The sequence below is a fragment of the Manis javanica genome, chromosome 5 (assembly GCF_040802235.1).
Source record: "Manis javanica isolate MJ-LG chromosome 5, MJ_LKY, whole genome shotgun sequence".
Taxonomy (NCBI): domain Eukaryota; kingdom Metazoa; phylum Chordata; class Mammalia; order Pholidota; family Manidae; genus Manis; species Manis javanica.
In genome coordinates this window covers 64,570,978-64,593,306 of record NC_133160.1, presented here as the reverse complement: position 1 = coordinate 64,593,306, position 22,329 = coordinate 64,570,978, and the positions used below count along the sequence as shown (strand labels likewise).

The window sequence follows — 22,329 nt, the reverse complement described above, 5'->3', positions numbered from 1 at the left end:
AAGATTGCTTTAATCAATGCATTGGTCATTGTCATGATTTATGGTATTTATATTTTGCTGAATTACTGTGCTTTCTGTGGATGCACGTCCCAAGTTCTAGTTTTCAATATTTACTTTAGGTTATGTTTTGCTAGACGATATGATATTGGTCATCTGACTAGGTAGTGAACCAAACTAAAAGACAGTGTAAAACTTATTGTCACCCACAGTGTTCTTATTCCAAGTAGGGCCAAGTGGTGATAGATACCATGCTGGTCTTGTTATAGAGACCTGTTCTCTTTTTTGTGGCTTGAATCTAGATACAAACTATGATCGTTGCCAAACTTTTCAAGAACAAATAGTTTGAAGTCTTCAGACTTACTTTTTGGATGCTCCTTCGTGTATTTAAATGTATTAATTGTATAGAAAAATATATCCAGTGGGAATAGAGTTGTTAACTTTCCTGTATTAAAATGTTATTTTTCCTTTTTTTTTTCATTTTGTATTCTGTTAAGCGAAAGGATTGGTCTATCAGATCATTATAAGCAACCTGTTAATATTTCCTACTTCTTGATATGAACACTGAAGACCAGTTTGAGTCTGTGTTTGAACTGTAGTTGATTTCTTGTTAGGAACTTGAATATCAGAACTTTGGGTTTTGTTGGGAATGGTGTTTACACTAACTTAGTGAAATTGATATCATAGTTATTTTGTTTAATATATTGAATGAATTGGTTGTAAAAACAATTCTATGTATTTTTTTAGAGCTCAGTTCCCCAAAAATTATAAAAGCAGGAAAACTCAAGACAAAGAAATCCAACAAGGTATGTCTTTACACAAAATAGTTCTTGACTATATTGATTTTGAAAATTGATGTTAGGAACTCTTCCCAAATTACAGTATATTTTTCTTCTGGTTGTAACATTGCTAGTTTAAAGTTAATGTACTAGGGAATTGTAGCCTTTATCCAAATCCCCATATGCCTCTTTTATCCTGATTATATCAATTTAGTCAATGTCATTAAAAAGTGCTAGAAGTTGGATTATAAGACCAAAGCATTATTTCAGTGATACGTTGTTTAGATAGCCTTTTGGATTAATTTGGCAAATGCCTGCATATGTTAAATGTATGTGATTTAAAAATTGCTCTCACTTTTAGAAAATATTTTTTCTATCTAGAATTTCTAATTTGCGGATGTAACACCTATTTATTACTTCTTAGGCTAGTGATTTCAGCGATATGGAGGATTGGCCAACACCAAGTGAATTAGTGAACACTGGAGTAAGTATCGTTTCATGATTGTTTTTTTCAATACAGGGAAAATATTTTCATTTCAACATGCAGAGTGTATTTTACTTCACATTTCAAGGATTGCAGTCATGAACAGGTACTGAAATCTCAGCAGCTTAGTCTTACCCATTTTTCAGATACCGGATTTTATTCATCACATAGACTTTATCTGGTTATAATCATAGGAGGTAACCTTACATTTGGAAGGGGAAGATATACTGTGCCGTCATTTTCACTTAATATCTACAAAGAGATTAATTTTTAATATGTCTTATTGAAGCCCATTTTGTGTTTCAGAATTTATGCTGTATATGTTTTCTTTGACTTATAATTTTTTCAGTGTGTTGAACAGCTAACTATATGTGTGTTATATATACATATGTTCAATAAATGGACTTTTAGTTTTAACTATGAAAGGGGTTCTGAAAGATGGTTCTGAGATACTTTATCAAGGGGCTTTTTAGAAGAGTAGCATATATGGTTATCTGGTTACATGTTTTCATTTCACATCATACCCTTTGCTGTTTGTACTTTGTACGGTATTATTTGTGTGTAGTTGTAGATAATATATATTAAACAGCTTAATTGGTGCATAGATGACATATAATAAACTACACGTATATACAGTATACAATTTGGTAAGTTTTGACTTATATACCTGTGAAACCACCACAATCAAGGTTATGAACTTGACTATTACCCCCAAAATTTCCACACACCACACTCCTTTGTAACTCTCCTTGTTGCATTCCCCCATCATTCCAGGCAACCACTGAAATGCTTGCCATCACTTATAGTTAATTTGCATTTTCTACAATTTTATGTAAGTGGAGTCATACAGTATGCACTTTTTCTGGCTTTCACTCAGCTTAATTACTTTGTGATTTAGGCCATTATGGTATAAGTAGTTCATTCCTTATTGCTGAGCTACTGCATAGTCCTCACTGCATAGTACACTGATACAGTGCCTTTTGTCCATTCACCTATTGAGAGGCATTTGTGTTGATTCTGGTTTTGGCTTTTACAAATAAAACTGCTGTATAAACATCTGTGTACAAAATTTGCATGGATGTACACTTTCATTTTTCTTGGGTAAACACCTAGGAGTAGAATGGTTGGATCATATGGTAATTATTTGTTTAGCTTTTAAAGAAATTGTCAGACTTTTGATTCCCAGCAACAGTGTGAGAATTCTAGTTATTCCACATACTCACTAGTATCAGTGTGCTCAGTCTGTTAATTTTAGTCTTTCTAGTTAGCTGTGTGAGGTGTTACATTGTAGTTTGAATTTGCATGTTTCTGACTAATGATGTCAAGTTCCTTTTCGTATATACTTGCATCAGTATAATTTTTTGGTGAAACACCTGTTCATATAATTTTTAAGAATTGAGGTGTTTCTTATTTTTGTGTTTTGAAGGTTCATTATATATTTTGGATACACATCCTTTATCAAATACTTAGCAAATATTTTCTCCCAGTCTGTGGCTTAACTTTTAACAGTGTCTTTTGAAAAGTTGTTTTAAAATATTTGGTAAAAGTTGTCATTTGCTTTGAAATATTTAGGTAAGGAGCATTACATAATATTTTGGTTAGTGAAAATGTTCATGAAAATTATTTCATTCAGAAAAACATTTTGCAGTGTCAGAGTGTCAGCCAAGGAAATAAGAAACCACAGAATAGAAAAGAAAGAGAAGACAAGGTTGAAAAGAGAAGTAACAATGAGAGTAAAGCAAGCCGGGAAACAAAATTAGATGGTCCCGGTGAAACTATCAGTGAGGATGAGGCTCAATCAAATAATCAACGAAAGAGAGGTTAGTTCATCTATAACTTCTTTCCTTCTCCCAAGTTTTATTGAGATATAATTAACATAATATTATATTTGTTTAAAGTATACACCACAATGATTTGATGTATGTGTATATTGTGAAGTGATTACCATAATGTTAAATTAATATCCATTGCCTTATGGGCACAATTTTTTTTTCTTGTGCAGATCTTTTAAAGATCTATTCTTTTTTTTTTTTTTGTGGGATGTGAAATGATACATAACACATGATTTAAAAATCCAACAGTACAGAGAAAGGCAATACATCAAAAAGCAAAGCCACCCTCCCCACTCCTTCCTGTGCTTAGTTGCAAACCACTTACATCTTTTGGCTGTTTCTTCTTAATATTACTTCCATATTTCATCAATATGCTCATATCCTTCCTGACTTATCAAGAGAGAACATCTACAGTGCTCCTTACCTTAATATCAGAGGATTTAACTTATTTATTAAAATATCCTAACTCTTCCTCCTTCCTCCCGAAGCAGCAAAATCCCTCTTTTTGGATCTTCTATTGGTTACTATTGTAATTTGACAGAATTTTCTCACACATTTATTTTTCACTCATTCTTTTAACTATAGATAGTGACTATGACTGCCATTCTGAATTATGATGATGCCAGCATTAAAGATCTATTCTTAACGACTTTCAAACATACAATACAATGTTAACTATAATCACCATGCTGTACATATTACATCCCCAGAAATTTTTAATCTTACTTTTTAAAATTTTAAACTGGAAGTTTGTACCTTTTGACCACCTTCTCTCATTTCTCCCACCCCTGCCTTTGACAGCCACCAATCTGTTCTGTGTTTCTGTGAGGTTTTTTAGCTCAGCCTTTTTAAGATTCCACATATAAGTGAGCTTATACAGTGCTTTTTTTTCTCTGTCTTGCTTATTCCATTTAGCATAATACCTTCAAGATCCATCATGTTGTTGCAAATGCTAGTATTTCCTTCTTTCTCATGGTTGAATAGTATTTCTTTTATATACATGCAAACACATATATATATATACACACACACACCACATTTTCTTTATCCATTCATCTGTCAATGGTTGCTTCCATGTTTTGGCAATTGTAAGTTAGATGGTCCTGGGGAAAATGTCATTAAGGGTGAGGCTCAGTCAAATAATCAAGGAAGACAAGTTTATTTATATCTTCATTTTTTATTTTAACTTTTTGAAGAAAGTTGCAATAATGAAGAATTGTATTTAATCGACTCCTAGTAGTCACCAAAGAGTATTTTGGATTTATTCACGCTACTATCTGCAATGGTTGCTGATTTGCTTGCATAACATTTTTGAACTATTGGCTTTCCTTTTTGCATTTGACTTGTGTGAAAGAATGAATGAAGTTCCACTTATAGCTGTAAGTATAGACATATTCTTCGAAAGTTGTGTGATAACTGTTGTTTTTTAAATGTGCATTGAAACTGCTCCCTTTGTTTCTGGGAGTTCTGAGAAAATACTCCCTAAGAGAAAACAGAGTAATTTGGTCAACTCTTTTTCTTGAAGCATTCCCCCATTAAATTGCACTTTGAAGAAAAATGTTGAGGGAAAAGAGACTCTGTTTACATCCTTTTCCACATTCTTTTCAAAACTTTTCACATGTCTAGGGAAAGATGATTTTATTGAAGCATATACAGTCAGTCATTCAGTGTTCTGAACGTAGGCAAAAGTATCTTCAGAGGCTGTTAGGCCGAAAGTTCCTTACATTGTCATAAGGTCTGTAGCTGAGGCAAGGTGAAGAGGGGCAAGGAAATGCTATTGGAAAGGTAGGTAAGGTCCACATTATGAGAGGCCTTGGTAACTTGGAATTAGCATTTTAGTTGAGTACCATGGGAACCTGTTGAAGCATTTTATCAGTTCATAGAGGTGATATGGCATGGGAGGGAACATTTCATGATGCAGTGATTATCAGTCAACTTCTTTTATAGTGAAACCAACAATCTACCTTACAGTGAGCACTTACATGACTTTTTTTTTTTTGAGAGGGCATCTCTCATATTTATTGATCAAATGGTTGTTAACAACAATAAAATTCTGTATAGGGGAGTCAATGCTCAATGCACAATCATTAATCCACCCTAAGCCTAATTCTTGTCAGTCTCCAATCTTCTGAAGCATTAACGAACAAGTTCTTACATGGTGAACAAGTTCTTACATAGTGAATAAGTTCTAACATGGTGAACAGTACAAGGGCAGTCATCACAGAAACTTTCGGTTTTGATCACGCATTATGAACTATAAACAATCAGGTCAAATATGAATATTTGTTTGATTTTTATACTTGATTTATATGTGGATCCCACATTTCTCCCTTTATTATTATTATTATTTTTATTTTTAATAAAATGCTGAAGTGGTAGGTAGATGCAAGATAAAGGTAGAAAACATAGTGTTGTAAGAGAGCAAATGTAGATGATCAGGTGTGTGCCTGTAGACTATATGTTAATCCAAGCTAGACAAGGGCATTAAAACATCCACAGATGCAAAAGATTTCTCTCAAAACAGGGGGGGGTGAGGTTCTAAGCCTCACCACTGTTGATCCCCAATTTCTCACCTGATGGCCCCCCTGCGACTGTGCCTGTCTTAGGTTGTTCCTCCCTTGAGGAATCTTACCTGTCTCTGGCTAACCAGTCATCTTCCGGGGCCATACAGGGAGATGTAAAGTTGGTAAGTGAGAGAGAAGCCATATTGTTTGAAAAAGGTTAGCTTTTTACTTCTTTGCAGATTTATGCCCTGTGGCTTCTATGCCCAGCATTTGTCTTGAGGTATCTTTACCACTTGGAGGAATTATGATACTCGGTAAATTCGATATGAGGCACGAATTCTATTTAAGGGTTGTAATTAGAAAGGAAGAAGAAAAGCTATAGAGGTAGCAAATGGAAGAAAACATGGTAGGATTGATTATTTCTTTGACATATCTTCTTGTAGAGTAACTTAAGCATGTACAGGTTTTAAACTACTAATTAAATTGCACACACACATTAACATAATAGGAATACAGTTACATAACCGAAGCAGATCTATAATTACCAGCCATCTCCAGTGAAGCCAAGAAAACCAGTTAGGCACCCTAGGCATTTGTGAAAATTTGTCTATGATATGATGGATATTGTCCAACTGTATTTGAACAGTCTGAGAGAAATCAGACAAATTAAAACCCATTCCTGGGAACTGTTCACATCCCATATGTTCTTTTAACAGTAGGTAGTCTGTAGTTGTAAGATTTTGGAGCGCTACAACTTGCACTTCTCCTAATTCTTGGTTGAGTTCCAACAGTATAGATCCAGTCAAATTTGTTGTTTTACTGTATGCACCGGCCAGCTTAGATATCTCCTTCTTCATTGCCATGGCAAGTCCAGGAACCGGTGGGATGGATGCAACTACAACTGCAGCATTGCCTGGATCTTTGTTGAGGTTTTTTGATGATCATCTTCTGGTATGACTCTTCCAGAGAGTGCTGATGTTGGAAGTTCTTCTTCATATTGTATCTTAGTTCATTTTCTGGGTAGCCAAATTAGGCTTTGATCCTCTGTATAAACACAAACAGACCCTTTGCCCACACTTTGATATGCTCTTCATACCATTGTGTAGAACTCGTTGGAGGTCACCACACAGGAACTGCTTTTTTTTTTAAGAGAAAGGAATATTATCAGAAAAGTGTACCTCCATAGCCAATCATCTGACTCCCTTTAAGTGATCAAAATTAAGGATATTTAAAGCATGCATTAATCGTTGATTTACAGTTAGTTTTATCCTATCAAGGAGTAATCCCCCTTTTCTTTTTTTTTTATCTTTAATCTACACTTACATGAAGAATATTATGTTTACTAGGCTCTCCCCTATACCAGGTCCCCCCTATAAACCCCTTTACAGTCACTGTCCATCAGCATAGCAAAATGTAGTAGAATCACTACTTGTCTTCTCTGTGTTGTACAGCCCTCCCCTTTCTCCCTCCCCCCCATGCATGCTAATCTTAATACCCCCTTTCTTCTCCCCCCCCTTATCCCTCCCTGCCCACCCATCCTCCCCAGTCCCTTTCCCTTTGGTACCTGTTAGTCCATTTTTGGGTTCTGTAATTCCGCTGCTGTTTTGTTCCTTCAGTTTTTCCTTTATTCTTAAACTCCACAGATGAGTGAAATCATTTGGTATTTCTCTTTCTCCGCTTGGCTTATTTCACTGAGCATAATACCCTCCAGCTCCATCCATGTTGTTGCAAATGGTAGGATTTGCCCTCTTCTTATGGCTGAGTAGTATTCCATTGTGTATATGTACCACATCTTCTTTATCCATTCATCTACCGATGGACATTTAGGTTGCTTCCAATTCTTGGCTATTGTAAATAGTGCTGCGATAAACATAGGGGTGCATCTGTCTTTCTCAAACTTGATTGCTGCATTCTTAGGGTAAATTCCTAGGAGTGGAATTCCTGGGTCAAATGGTAGGTCTGTTTTGAGCATTTTGATGAACCTCCATACTGCTTTCCACAATGGTTGAACTAATTTACATTCCCACCAGCAGTGTAGGAGGGTTCCCCTTTCTCCACAGCCTCGCCAACATTTGTTGTTGTTTGTCTTTTGGATGGCAGCCATCCTTACTGGTGTGAGGTGATACCTCGTTGTAGTTTTAATTTGCATTTCTCTGATAATTAGCAATGTGGAGCATCTTTTCATGTGTCTGTTGGCCATCTGTGTTTCTTTTTTGGAGAACTGTCTGTTCAGTTCCTCTGCCCATTTTTTAATTGGATTATTTGTTTTTTGTTTGTTGAGGCGTGTGAGCCCTTTATATATTTTGGACGTCAAGCCTTTATCGGATCTGTCATTTACAAATATATTCTCCCATACTGTAGGGTTCCTTTTTGTTCTATTGATGGTGTGTTTTGCTGTACAGAAGCTTTTCAGCTTTATATAGTCCCACTTGTTCATTTTTGCTGTTGTTTTCCTTGCCCGGGGAGATATGTTCAAGAAGAGGTCACTCATGTTTATATCTAAAAGGTTTTTGCCTATGTTTTTTTCTAAGAGTTTTATGGTTTCAGGTCTTTGATCCATTTTGAATTTACCTTTGTATATGGGGTTAGACAATGGTCCAGTTTCATTCTCCTACATGTAGCTGTCCAGTTTTGCCAGCACCATCTGTTGAAGAGACTGTCATTTTGCCATTGTATGTCCATGGCTCCTTTATCAAATATTAATTGACCATATATGTTTGGGTTAATGTCTGGAGTCTCTAATCTGTTCCACTGGTCTGTGGCTCTGTTCTTGTGGCAGTACCAAATTGTTTTGATTACTATGGCTTTGTAGTAGAGCTTGAGGTTGGGGAGTGAGATCCCCCCTACTTTATTCTTCTTTCTCAGGATTGCTTTGGCTATTCGGGGGTCTTTGGTGTTTCCATATGAATTTTTGAATTATTTGTTCCAGTTCATTGAAGAATGTTGCTGGTAATTTGATAGGGATTGCATCAAATCTGTATATTGCTTTGGGCAGGATGGCCATTTTGATGATATTAATTCTTCCTAGTCATGAGCATGGGATGAGTTTTCATTTGTTAGTGTCCCCTTTAATTTCTCTTAAGAGTGACTTGTAGTTTTCAGGGTATAGGTCTTTCACTTCTTTGGTTAGACTTTTTTTTTTTTTTTAAGTGAATAACCTAATCCTTGGCTGAGGGTATAAGCATTTGACTCACTTGATACAATGAGCCAAGGCTAATTGCTCAAAAATGGTGCCAACAAGATAACCATGTGGTTGTTAGAAAATAATTTCCCCATTTCTTAAATACTTTATCACTTTATCTTTTTCTTGCTTCTTAGATACCTAAGTAGTCTTTTTGGCTGTCTATTATCATACAGATGACAGACCTGTCCTGCTCTAAAATTTGTCTTCCATGTTAGTTGCTTCAATTAAAACTGATTAACCAACACTGAAATCCAGGTGTTTGTAGTTAAATTCTTATAATCAAGTCATAAACTGACTCATTAAAACACACATTTTTATCTTCAAAGGAAGGGTTTGTTTATGCCAAAGAAATTCATTGATAAAATTTATAGTATATATAGACTTTAGAGAGTCTTTAGATTTTCTTCATATTCTCTTTTCCTCATTTGTCCATAGTTCACAGGAGTTTTAGGAAAAAGGTACTATAGTTGCACGCTTTTCCCTTTCCCTTAATTATCTTGGTTGTTTTTCCTTTGTCTGTGGATCTTTTTGTTTTAGTGAAAAATATAGGGCAGAGGATTGAACATTTTGAAACCTTAACTGTGGAATCACTGAAATAAGTAATTTTCAAAATTTTGCTAATATAGCAATCACAGTATCATTTGGTCAACAACAAAAGTTAAATTGCTTGTAACTCTTGTCTTAAGAACTTAGGAAAATGCCTAGTATCAGTAAAAATATATCAAATACAGTAAGATCTTAAACTTAATTTTGAGATATCTCTTTGACTAGTATTTAATGCTAGATAAATCAATATTTCAGACAGTGATTTGAAACTAAAATTGTTTTGGGTCACCAAACTTTGAAATGTATAGATTATGATGTCTTACTAGGTATACCTCATTCTAAAGCCTAAAAATCATAAAAATCAGTGTTGGCAGAAGTAGTGTGTATGTGTACTATATGTGAATAGCTCATCTATCAGAATTAAGCAGACAAGTGAGCATTTCACTTAAAAGTGAGAGAATTACAATTTTATTCCATCACTGGCTTTTCATTTGATTTTTAGAAATATTATTTGTACAGCCAAGTTTATTAAGGAGCTGTGTGAGAAGAAAATTATTTTATATTTGGCAATTAATCATTGTAAGGACAAATTAAGTCTTCCACTTAAATCAAATGTAGAGTCCTTTAAGATTTGCAAAGCTTTAATGAAAATTGTGCATTGTCATTAAATGATTTTGTTTTGTTTAAGCTAATAAGCACAAGTGGGTACCACTCCACTTAGATGATGTAAGACCAGACAGTCAAGAAAGACCGGGATCCCGGAACAGTTCAAGATGTCAACCTGAAGCAAATAAATCATCACATGACAATAGGAGAAATGATACACGAAGTAAGTTACATTCTAAGAAAAAAATGCTAGAGCTTAGTTTTAATTATTTTAATAAATACAAACTTTTTTGAGAGTAAGTTTTAGACATTTTCCCTTAAGCCCTAATCACCTTCAGAGTATGTATCATAAGAATAGCAATAAGGTGTGACTGTCCACAGGCAAATTTTTCCCAATATTGTCCTTTACAATTTTTCCCCCTTTTCCAGGATCTAATCTGGGATCACATGTTGCTTTTAGGTATGTTTTCTCTTTAGTCTCCATTAGTCTGGAACAGTTTGTTCTGCTTTTATCTATTATGACAATGATTTTTTTTCTGAGGGCTATGGGACAGTTATTTGGTAGATATCTTTCACTTCGGGTTTTCTGATATTTCTCATGATTAGATTTGGGTTTTGAATTTTAGGCAGGAATACTACAAAAGTTAAGTAGTTTTCTTCAGTGCATCACATGGAAATGCACATGATTGTGATTTATTTTATTAGTGATAGTAACTTTGAGCACTTGGTTAGGACGATGTACTCAGATTTCTTTATTATAAAGGTATATTCTTTTCCCCTTTGTGATTAATAGGTAGTTGGTAGGGAGAGAATTGGAGACTGTGGAAAAGTCAGTTTCTCATCAGAGTTTTCACTTGACCTTTAGTTTTCCATTGATGATACTTGCTTGATTCAGTTATTACCATGATAGTTGCAAATGCTGAGATTTTTTTTTTACTGCATCATACCTTCTGTATTTATTAGTTGGCATTCCTCTATAAGGAACAACTTCCCATTATCAGTGTGGACTTATGTAAACATCTTATTAATTTTTTCAATGGGTTATAAGTCTGTTACCATGATTGTTTAATTTGATGCTTCAGCTGTCCCAGATGAGGCTAATGTGATCCTCTTCTGGGTCATTTCTGGGTCCTTTTTTTTTTTTAATATTTTATTTATATATTTATATATTTATTGATCAAATGGTTGTTAACAACAGTAAAATTCTGTATAGGGGACTCAATGCACAATCATTAATCAACCCCAAGCCTAATTCTCAACAGTCTCCAGTCTTCTGAAGCATAAAAAACAAGTTCTTACGTGGTGAACAAGTTCTTACATAGTGAATAAGTTCTTACATGGTGAACAGTGCAAGGGCAGTCATGTCACAGAAATGTTCGGTTTTGATCACGCATCATGAACTATAAACAATCAGATCAAATATGATTATTCGTTTGATTTTTATACTTGATTTATATGTGAATCCCACATTTCTCCCTTATTATTATTTTTATTTTTAATAAAATGCTGAAGTGATAGGTAGATGCAAGATAAAGGTAGAAAATATAATTTAGTGCTGTAAGAGGGCAAATGTAGATGATCAGGTGTGTGCCTATAGACTAAGTATTAATCCAAGCTAGACAAGGGCAACAAAGCATCCACAGATGCAGATTTCTCTCAAAACAGGGGCTGAGGTTCTAAGCCTCACCTCTGTTGATCCCCAAATTCTCACCTGATGGCCCCCCTGCGACTGTGCCTGTCTTAGGTTGTTCCTCCCTTGAGGAATCTTATCTGGGTCCTTTTCTTTAAAGTCAACTTTACTGAGCTATAAATTACATATATTAAAGTAAACTCACACTACCTTCACTTCCCCCAGCCATGTATCTACTTTTTGTCAGATTAGATTTGCCTTTTCTAGAATTTTACACAAATTGAACTATGCACTATAATCACTCTCTCTCCTTTTTGCTCAGCATAATGTTTTTCAGTCTCATCACTATCATTCTGTATATCAGTAGTTTCTGCCTCTATTGCAGAATACTTTTCTGTTGAAAGGAATACCACTTTATCCATTCGTCTACTCATGGGTAATTTGTCTGTTTCCAGTTTTTGCCTTTTATTATGAGTAGTTCTGCTTGGAACATTTGTGTGCAAGTGTTTGTGTGGGCATATGTTTCTCCTGTAAAGACCTGGAGTAGATTGTCAAGTGGCATGGTTAAGTGTATATTTATAGGAAATTGCCAAATTGTTATCCAAATTGGCTATACCATTTTACATTCTCACCAGCAATGTTTTTTTTCTTTGCTATTTGTTAGAGTATATGTCTCACAGAATTTCCCATATTTTGAATTTGGCTGATGGCTTTGTCATATTCTCCAACATGTTCACTTGTCTTTTTTGTATGTAAATGGTAATAAGAGCTAGAGGTTTGATAAGGTTCAGGTTTATTTTGGTTTTGGTAGGAATACTTCATAGTGTATGTGTCTTAACATATCATAGCAGTAGAAGTAAAATGTCTGGGTGTCTCACTTTAAGTTGTGTTAAAGTTGAGTTGGTTCAGGTGGTGTTAGCGTGATCCATCATGATGTGTCCTATCATTCTTTCATTTAATGGTATTGCTCTCATCAAATATCATTACTCAGATACATTATTTCAGAAAGCAGAAGAAGACAGGAGGATATGTGGAAACAATTGGATGAGCATTTGGTTTTACAGTTTTCTCTTGAAGTCTTAAGTTTGATAATTTTTAAAGCATGTTGCCCTGTGAATGGCAAAGAAGGATTAAGAAAATTTTGTGAACATAATATTACCACTTTAAAGTTTCAATTATATTATGAAAACTTTAGACACACAAAAAGTTCAAAGAATTATAGTGAATACATGTCTAACCACCATCTAGACTTAGTAATTTTGCTGTATGTAATTCATCTATCTGTTGAATTATTTGAAAATAACTTGCAGGTACCATGATACTTTTTAATGTTCTTAAAGTAGTATATATTCATGACTAAACTTTTTTCTTATTAAATATTGGGTATATAAGAACATATTTAAGGTTATAAAGGACAGTAGTGTAATGAACACTGGGAAGCCAGCACACAGTTTAGAAATACTTGTTACCATTACCTTTGAACTTCCCTGTGTGCCCTCCACAATTTCATCTCATTGCCTCTCTTTTCAGAAAAAAAAGCCTGAATATTTTTTTTTCAGTGATTTTGAAATTGATATCGAATATAACTCCTTTCACATGTTTTTTTTTAAATTTTAAAATTTTTATTGAGGTATATACAATAAAATGCACAAATCTTAGTGTAGAGCTCAGTGAATTTTGACACATGTATACATAATCATTCCCATGTTCTTTGGCACTACTTTTTCTCACTTAATCTGTTTTCTTATGTTCATTCACGTTGGTTGTATTCCCCTGGTTTTTGTTGTTGTTCCCCCTGCTAAAGAGTGTTTTACTTTTTGATAAAATATGTTCTCTTGATGGACTTTTGGATTGTTTCTGGTTTTTTGATACTAAAGTGCTACCATGAACATTTTAATGTGTGTTTTCTAGTAACGTGTACAAGAGGCTCTTTAGGGTAATTTCTTCAATCTATAACCTGTGAGTGTGTTATGAAATTGATGTGCTGAGTCATAATCAGGTTTTTCAATAAACTGATAGAGTGCTTCACATAATAATTTTTCATGATAGTTATTTAAATTACAAAAAGATTGTGTGTATACTATAGTGTGACATACAGTAAGGTTTGCTGTGGGTTGAGGTAGGAATGTTTGTAAAAGACCGTATTAAGATAGATGGACATTGAGGAGAAATTATAGGATATAGAGCAGTGGTTCCAAGAGGGGGTGATTTTTTTTTTCTCCTAAGGACGATATTTGACATTTCTGAAGATAATACTAGTTTTCACAACTAGCCAGGTGAGTGCTACTGGTATCTAGTGGGTAAAAGTCCTGGATGATGCTAAACATCTTATAGTACACAGGGCATTCCTCCACACTCAAAATGGCTTAAAATGTCAATCTGGCTCAAAATGTCAACAGTGCCAAAGTTGAAAATCCCTGTTTTCTAGGATATACATACCTTTGAATTTACTTGATTATTCCAAATTGTTTGTCAAAGTGGATGTTCTTGTTTTTACTCTTTATGTCTGTTTTACTTTTTTAACAGCAGTATACAAATGTTCTACCTTTTCTTTCTTGGTCAATATTTGATATTATAGAACCTTAAAATGTTTGTCAGACTAGGGTAAATGAAATACTCTTTCATTGTCTTAATTTGCATTTCTCATGGCCAGTGAGGCTGAGTACTATTTTCTGTATCTATCGTTCATTTGCATTTCCCTTATTTGCCTGTATGTGTTAGTCATTTTTTCCCCACTGAATTGCTGTGTGTGTGCATGTGCACATGAGAGATTTGTATGATTCTGTATGTATATTGGATATAATTCCTATATTGTACTGCACATATCTTTTCCCAGTTTGTTTTGTGTTTTCATTTCCTTTTTTCTTTAAAACCAGCAACTTTTACTTAATAGAAACATCCTGTCCTTAAACATTTTGTAGAAAGTATTTTTTTACTGTATATAGTACATACTCAGTAATCTTGGAATTTCTTGAATCTTTAATAGTCAAATCTTAGCAAAGGACCTCTGCATCTTTTTAGAATGTTATTTTACTTATTAGAATGTCGACTTTATATGTCAGTACTTTTATGGCCCTCTTATGCCAGAGAAATTTTGACAAATTCCTAGGGTATCTGTTAAGTTTATATCTACCTGAAGAATGCTTGATTACTAACAGTTAGTTACAAAGTGGAAAGAATAGTTACCCATGTTTTCATAAAGATATTCATGTTATTCATAGTTGAAAATTAGAGTGTACAAAAATCTTTTTGTTTTTAAAAGGCTGGAGGCGTGATAGAGAAAAAAGAGATCATCAAGATGAAGTTGCCAGCATGAGAAGTGAGGGTGGTAATATCCGAGGTTCCTTAAGAGGCCGAGGAAGAGGCCGAGGACGGGGAAGAGGCCGAGGCCAAGGAAATCCTCAATGTATGACATGCTTTTTTGTTTTGTTAAATTAGAAGAACTTTGAAAGAAGTGTGCAAAGCACTCTGTTAGTTTTTCCCACTTTTCCATATAATGGTTTAATTAATTCTTTTGTCTGATAATAAAGATGGTTTTAATGTTTATTATCCTTTGAAGTACTTCACTTTGGATTTTTCTTTATAGCTGTAAACTATTTCTTGTTTTTTTTTTTAAATCTGTAATCACCTTTCTTTTTCTTTATTCACATCAAGTGAACTTTGATTATTCATATGGTTATCGAGAACATGGTGAAAGTACTGATCAAGCACTTCCAACAGAATTTAATACCAGTATGATGTATTACTATGATGATGGTACAGGCATACAGGTGTATCCTGTGGAGGAAGCACTGCTTAAAGAGTATATTAAGCGCCAAATGTAAGTCAATCACGCAGAAGCAGATGTGATAGTAAAATCTGTTGCAATATCAAATTTTAACATCATTGGCAGTGACTATATTATAACACATTTTCTAAGCTCCTGATTAGTCAAATTGGAGGCTTATACTAGTATTTTATTTGTATTTTTTTCCTAGGAAATGTTAGTAATATGTATTTTATAAAAATTTGGTTCATGTTGTTATCTTAGACTCCTATTTCTCTATTGTTTAGGTATTTCTCTGCTTAAAGGATATTGGTTAAAATGTCATAGCATAATATGAATGATTAAATACAAGAATATAAAACTGTATATGTATTTGAAATTGAACAAGTGAACTTAGCTTATTTGCCAATAAATGTTTATATTAAAATTTACAAATGTACATAAGTGGCAAAAAATGGTGATAGTTAGCTTGACTTTTTTAGCAGTTGATTTCAGAATTCTAAGTTTGTATTTTAACTTTTAAGTTTCTTTGTGACATATATTAAAGGGAGACTACCAAGTCTTTTTTAGTTTAGACTTTTTACTCTAGTTCTCATAATAGTTGCTTTCTGAATACTGAAGTTGAAGTTAGGAGAACATTTGTTCTACCTTTAAGAAAAAATAACTCCTCTGCATATTAGTATTATATAGGAAGTTTTCTTATTTATATAGTATGTTTATATAGCGATGGAAAAATGTTCCTAAGTGGTTTGCATAACTAATTTCCTGAAATTAGAATTTTTAAAAATCCTTGCAAGGTGAAGGAAAAAGGCTAATTTTCAAAAAGCATAAGAATTATTCATTTAAAAAGAAAATGAACCCTGTACTCCGTTACTAGAAAATAATTTCTTCATCAGCATCAGCCAGGCATCTTTCTGGGATGACTGCATGGTGGATTTGACTGGCTTATAATATGAAGCAATTTGTTTATTTTGTTCTTGCTTCTTTTGTTACAGTTGATGCAAACACTGAAGAAAAGGGCCTTTTTATGGGCAGAAAGTGCCTGGCATGTGGCTGTCAACTTCAGACCACTATTCCTGTCTTTTTTGTAACTCTTGCTGCCAGGTCCCTTCTGAGACCTGACAGTGGACATGAAACTCCATGTCAGGATAATCGGCCTCCAAAGTGATCATACAAGTGAGGGAGGAGCAGAACTACTTCAGTGTTGACAAAATTTCTGGTCATGCAGTGTAGAATCCAGAGCTACTAAGGTAGGACATGATAATGTCCCCTAGGACACCGAACAAAATGTTAGACATAGCAATGAGCATGACTTCTTTTTTTGTTGTTGTTACTGTGTTAGCAGTAGGGTTTTGGCAGATGTTAGACCATCAGGTTTAGAATGGCTCTTTACTGTTAACCATTCTTTGATTAGTGGACATCTGGATTTGAGGAGTCATGCTTTTGACTTTGTGTATTTGAGGGTTCTTATACATAGATAGGCTCATTGACAAGGGTTTAGATTTTTCTCTTTGAGAAGTTACTGAAAAACTTCTTTGCACTTATGGAAAATTTTGCTAAATGTATTTTGAAGTAAGGGGCTTAACTGTGTTATGGATGGTTGTGTTTTAAAAATTATTTTAATTGAAAATACATATTTGTCATTTTTGATGTCAGAATATTAAAGATTTAAGATCTTGATTATTTCTAGCTAGGACAGTCATGGCATTCAGATTTAGAGATTACTGTGTTTGCAGTCCATTTGAAGTTTTAAAAAATAAATACTATAGGTAATAGGGTGATTTGTGAATTTATGTAGGTATTGTGGTTTTCACAAAGTACTAGATAAAAAATATATCTTATTAATGATACAGAAAGTTTGCATCTAAGAAGAGTTTTAACTTGTAATTAAATCAAATGTCTTAATGTCTGAAAATTTAGAATTCAAGCTTATATATTATATGCCTGTCTATGTGAGGCACTGTGAAAAGGGCTTTTGCAGAGTAACAAAAACCAAAACACATGTATTGTGTGCTTACCACATGCCAGGCACTATGATAAGGGCTCTTGAGGTATAAGAAAAGTCAGAATGTTCATTTCTTCAACACAGATATTTTTCTTCAGTGTTTAAGAAGAGTAATAATTTACGAGTGTTACTGAGATGTCACTAGTAGTCACTGATATAAATAGTTGGATAAATAGAGTATAAAGAAACAATTTTGGTATTTACATTTCCAAAATGAGATTTTTTTCCCCCAAGTGAGAAGTAGCTCAAGGTCAGTTTTCATTTATGGGTGATTATTTCTTCAAAGTTAGAATTTGATCTACGTACTCTGAGCATATCTTTAGTCACCCAGCATTACATCCAAATATATGAGCTGGTAGGCTTTCTCATAATTTGCCACCTGTCTTTGAAAACTTATTCTTTGATTTGGAAACAGTAGGGTTACTTAAACTATGGGCCATATCATCATTAATATCATGTATTTCTTTTGTATTATTTTCTCCATTTTCTCCATTTTTCTTCTTGTTCCATCTCTCTAGAATCCTATTCTCATTTTTCTATATGGAGGCCGTAATTTAAATGTGTTTCTCAAATGGCATAGTTAAATATAGTCTTAATATTATCTTTGTATCTTGGAACTTGTAGTTATTGATCATACCATTTGTCTATTTACATTTCTGTGCTTTAATAAGATTAAGGTGTTTTTCTGTATTTTTTCCTTCATGTACCTCATGGTGTTGTAGGTATTCCTTGTTCAGCTATATTCTGTTTACTTTTAATGTCTTTTATTCTGTCAAAGAAAGGAGGAGATCTTGAATCGTTCAAGTATATAATTGTGTGTGTGTGCATCTATGCACATCTATTCATTGTTTTTACTAAACATTGTGCTGTTTACTAGGGTTCAGAAATTATTAAACAATGTCCAATACCCTGACAATTTGGAAAACAAACTGTAATCTACTTTGTAAACTTGACGAAGGGTACTTCCAGTAGACCATTCTTCCCAGTGATGGGAATAAGTTGGAAGGCAGTCTGTTGACTTGTGTTTAGCTTGTTATTTAATGTTTAAATGAAGCAAGTTAAAGTAACTTTGTAATGAAATTTTTCACTTAATTGACTCATTTAAAAAATGAATTATTGAACTATTTTAAGTAGAATGCTGGTTTATTCTTTATACTTAGGTAAAGCTGACCTCTAAGTAGTTAATGTTTTTTGAAAGATAATCAGTATTCTAAATTTCTTTCTACTCATGTATAAGAGAAATTAAATCAGTAGGGTTTTGCTGTTATTCCTTACATTTGCCATGTCTATATTGCATTAAATCTGTATATGTTAATAAATTAAGTTTTATAGCAGTTGATGCTGTAAGCAATAGTATTTTCATTTCCTACCGAAAAAATGGATGAAATTTATGTTTACTTATTTCTCTTTTCAGTGAATATTACTTCAGTATAGAAAATTTGGAACGGGACTTTTTTCTTAGGAGAAAGATGGATGAACAAGGTTTCTTGCCTATTTCCCTGATTGCTGGTTTCCACCGTGTTCAGGCTCTCACTACAAACCTTAATCTCATTTTAGAGGTGATTATTCATTTATGAAACAGTTACAAAACAGTCTGTACTTTTTGTTAAGACATGCTGTGAACCTAAAACTGCCCCAAAAAACAAAGTCTGTTAAAAAAAAAGTGAGAAAAAAAGCAAAAACAATCTGTAGTTGCCTTAGGCTTAGACTGCATCTCATGGCTTTTTTCCCTTTTATAAAACCCAAGTAAATATCTAACCTTGGAAACCCCTGAAAGAATTACTAATGATGTTTCCATTTATTTTTGACCTGATGCTTCAAACTTGAACCTTCTTGAGTGTTCATGGTCCTTTATTCTTCTTTAGGTTGCTCTAAAATACATGTATTCCCCTTTATTAAAAATTTCAGAGTTTTTCATGTGCTACAAAAGGCTGATTTAAAAATCTTTCCAGTTGTGTTCTTAATATTTTTGTCTCTTGTCTGTCCTGTTCTAGAAATGGTTTCAGCATTTTTCATTTTCTGTTTCCTCCATACATACAATCAAATATGCCTTTTTTGCTCTGTAGTTTTGCTCTATAGTTCTATGAGTTCTGGCAGAGTATTCTTGTGCTCCTATGTAGCCAGTACCTGTCTCCATACACAGTTCCCTGGGAACCATTGATCTAGTGTTTATCCCTGTAGTTTTACCTTCTCCAGAATATCATATAAATAAGTTACACAATTTTGTAGCCTTTTATTTCTGATTTCTTTCACTCAGCGAAGTGCTTTTGAGATTTATTCATGTTTGTTACATGTCATCAGTAGTTAGTTCTTTCTAATTTTTGACTAGTATTCCACAGTACAGATGTACCACAGTTTATCCATTCATCTGTTGATAGACATTTAAATTGCTTCCAGTTTTGGAGATTATGAGTAAAGCATAAAGGTCTTTGTGTAGACATATATTTTCATTGCTGTTGGAGAAATTTTAAGGATTGTGATTGCTGGCAGTTATGGTAAGTGTATGTTTAATTATTAGAAATTGCCAATTTATTGTCCAAAGTGGGTTTAACCATTTTGCATTCCACTATTTCATATGAGAGTTCCATATACTCCACAGCCTTATCAACACTCAGTATTGTCAGTTATTTGAATAGTAGATAGGTAGTGGTTTCTCATTGTGGTTTTTTTGTGTTTTCCTAATAACTAGTGATGTTGAACATCTTATGTTTATTTGGAAGATCATTCTACAACTGTATATAAAGAACTTTGATATTCTCCCTCCATTTTTTCTTTTAAATTGAGGCATAACTTATATATTAGAATTCATAACATTACAGATGACTTTTCCCTATGTATATACCTATCTACATAATCTGTGCCATCCAGATTAAGATACAGAATATTTTCAACATCCCAGGAAGCTCCCTTGTATCCTCTTCTAGTCAGTACCTTTGCTTTGCTCAAAGATTAATTGCTTTTCAGAGTTCTTACCTGTTTTTTAATTTCATATAATCAGTTATATGTATTATTTTATATTTGATTTTCACTCATTATTTCTGTGAGGTTTATCCATGTTGTTGGTGTGTAGCAGTTGTTTATTTTTCATTTTGGGATAATATTCCATTGTATAACCTATTTTTCCATGCGCCTGTTGATAGACACTGGGTTCTTTCCAGTTTGAATCTGTGATACTGTATCATAGTATCACATATATGTGGTATACACACAGATATATATCACAATATCTTAGGTATATATTTGCACTTAGTTTTTGTAGATACTGCTAAACTTTTTTCCAAAGTATTGAACCAGTTAAAACTACCATGGAGAGTTTAACTTGCTCCACATTCTAGCCATCACTATTGGCAGTCTTTTTCAAAACAGTATTTTGAAAAATTTAAACCCATAGGAAAATCTCAAGGAGTTTTTTAAAATTTAGGTATAAATAACATACTGTAAAGTGCAGATACCTTAGATGTTCAGTTTGAGTTTTGAAAATTGTATAAACCTGCTCCAAACAAAACATAGTCCATTACTCTTAAAACTTCTCTAGTCTCCCTTTCCAGTCAATTCTCCACCCTCATCCCCACTCCATACCACTTTTCTCAGTCTTTTAAAATAGCTTAATTTTGTTTGTTCTGGTATTTGTGTAAATGGAATTCTTCTGTTTCCTGGCTCTTTGATCTATATAGTTTTTGAAATTCGCGTTGTTGCAAGATCTGGATGCTGGGTATACTTGATTGCTATTGGGGTGTAACTTGTTCATTGGACAAAACTAGGAAAATACATGGTAGGAAAAAAACCCCAGCTATCAGCAATTCAAACTCCTTATCATAGAATTCTTCCTTATTTCCTTCATTCTGTATTTCAGACTTTGTTCTCTTTTAGTGAGTATCCTGATTCCCATCCAGTTTGTTTTAAATAATTTTAATACTAATTTTAGAATAATGTCCAGTTATGGAGAATATAATTTGAAAAGTGTTATACTACTATTAAGAGCAAATGTAAGATCCTTAAAGTAGTACATGTATTATGTTCTCCAACTGAAATATACTAAATTTTAACTTTCATAAGTTAACAAGGGTACATGTTAAGTTTTTATATCGTATTTGTATTTTTCCTAAATACAAAGGTGATCACCCTTGAATTTCAGTTAAAATTCAGATCACTACCTTAAAATTTCTATTTTGAAGAAATTTTGTTCTAATTTTATTTTATCCTTAAATTACAGCACCTTCAGAGGCACCATAGCCTAGTGGCTAAGATTTTTAGTGGTGGACAGATAATAAATGATTTGAGTCCTGGTATTACCTTATACTAATCCTATGATCATTATTAAGTTACTTTGTTTCTTTGAGTCTCAGTTTCCTCATTTATGAAATAGGCTTTTACTTACCTTATGGGGTATTGTGAGGAAACTGTGTTTCTTATTCAGTTAATGGTGGTTTTAATTGCAGTTATAAAATATAATGCCTACATTTTATTTGGTAGTATATTAAAGGAAGACAAAAGGAAATATGAGAGAAAAAATTGACAGCAAAAATTATAGTAAAAGTAGATTGAAGTACAATCTTTAAATGGCTGTTGTAATTGTGAAAACCAAGTTGTCTGGTACATGGTAAATCAGGATATTTGTTACTTCACAGGGGCAAATGATTTAAATTTTGTTCTGTTCTACGTAGTTAATTCATGGGTATTTTTAGAAATTTAACCATAGTAATGTCTGCTAATTGCAGACTTAAAAATTTTTTTTAGGTTATCAGAAGTATAGGACATGCAATTAAAACTTTTTGAATGAAAGTTCTTTAATAGCTCAAAATTCTTATTTATAGGCGTTGAAAGATAGCACAGAAGTGGAAATTGTAGATGAGAGAATGAGGAAAAAGATCGAACCAGAAAAATGGCCAATTCCAGGCCCTCTTCCACATAATGTGCCACAAACAGACTTCTCTCAACTGATTGATTGCCCAGAGTTTGTACCAGGCCAAGCCTTTTGTTCACATACAGGTAATAG

At 33.5% G+C, this 22,329-nt stretch overlaps 1 protein-coding gene across 10 annotated transcripts in view; it reads left to right on the top strand.

Annotated features, from left to right (window-relative positions):
* Window positions 1-22,329, top strand: part of LARP1B (La ribonucleoprotein 1B) — a 169,779-nt gene that overhangs the window by 6,523 nt on the left and 140,927 nt on the right. For 6 of the 10 annotated variants that reach the window (XM_036997885.2, XM_073237050.1, XM_036997886.2 and 3 more), the window contains exons 2-9: window positions 745-803; window positions 1,201-1,260; window positions 2,894-3,080; window positions 10,015-10,155; window positions 14,825-14,968; window positions 15,217-15,382; window positions 18,748-18,892; window positions 22,148-22,322. In XM_036997885.2, the coding sequence (XP_036853780.2) occupies window positions 745-803; window positions 1,201-1,260; window positions 2,894-3,080; window positions 10,015-10,155; window positions 14,825-14,968; window positions 15,217-15,382; window positions 18,748-18,892; window positions 22,148-22,322 (1,077 nt within the window). Of the gene's footprint in view, window positions 1-744; window positions 804-1,200; window positions 1,261-2,893; window positions 3,081-10,014; window positions 10,156-14,824; window positions 14,969-15,216; window positions 15,383-16,325; window positions 16,579-18,747; window positions 18,893-22,147; window positions 22,323-22,329 lie in introns of those variants that run through there. The other 4 variants (XM_073237049.1, XM_036997883.2, XM_017674152.3 and 1 more) reach the window with 2 other exon arrangements.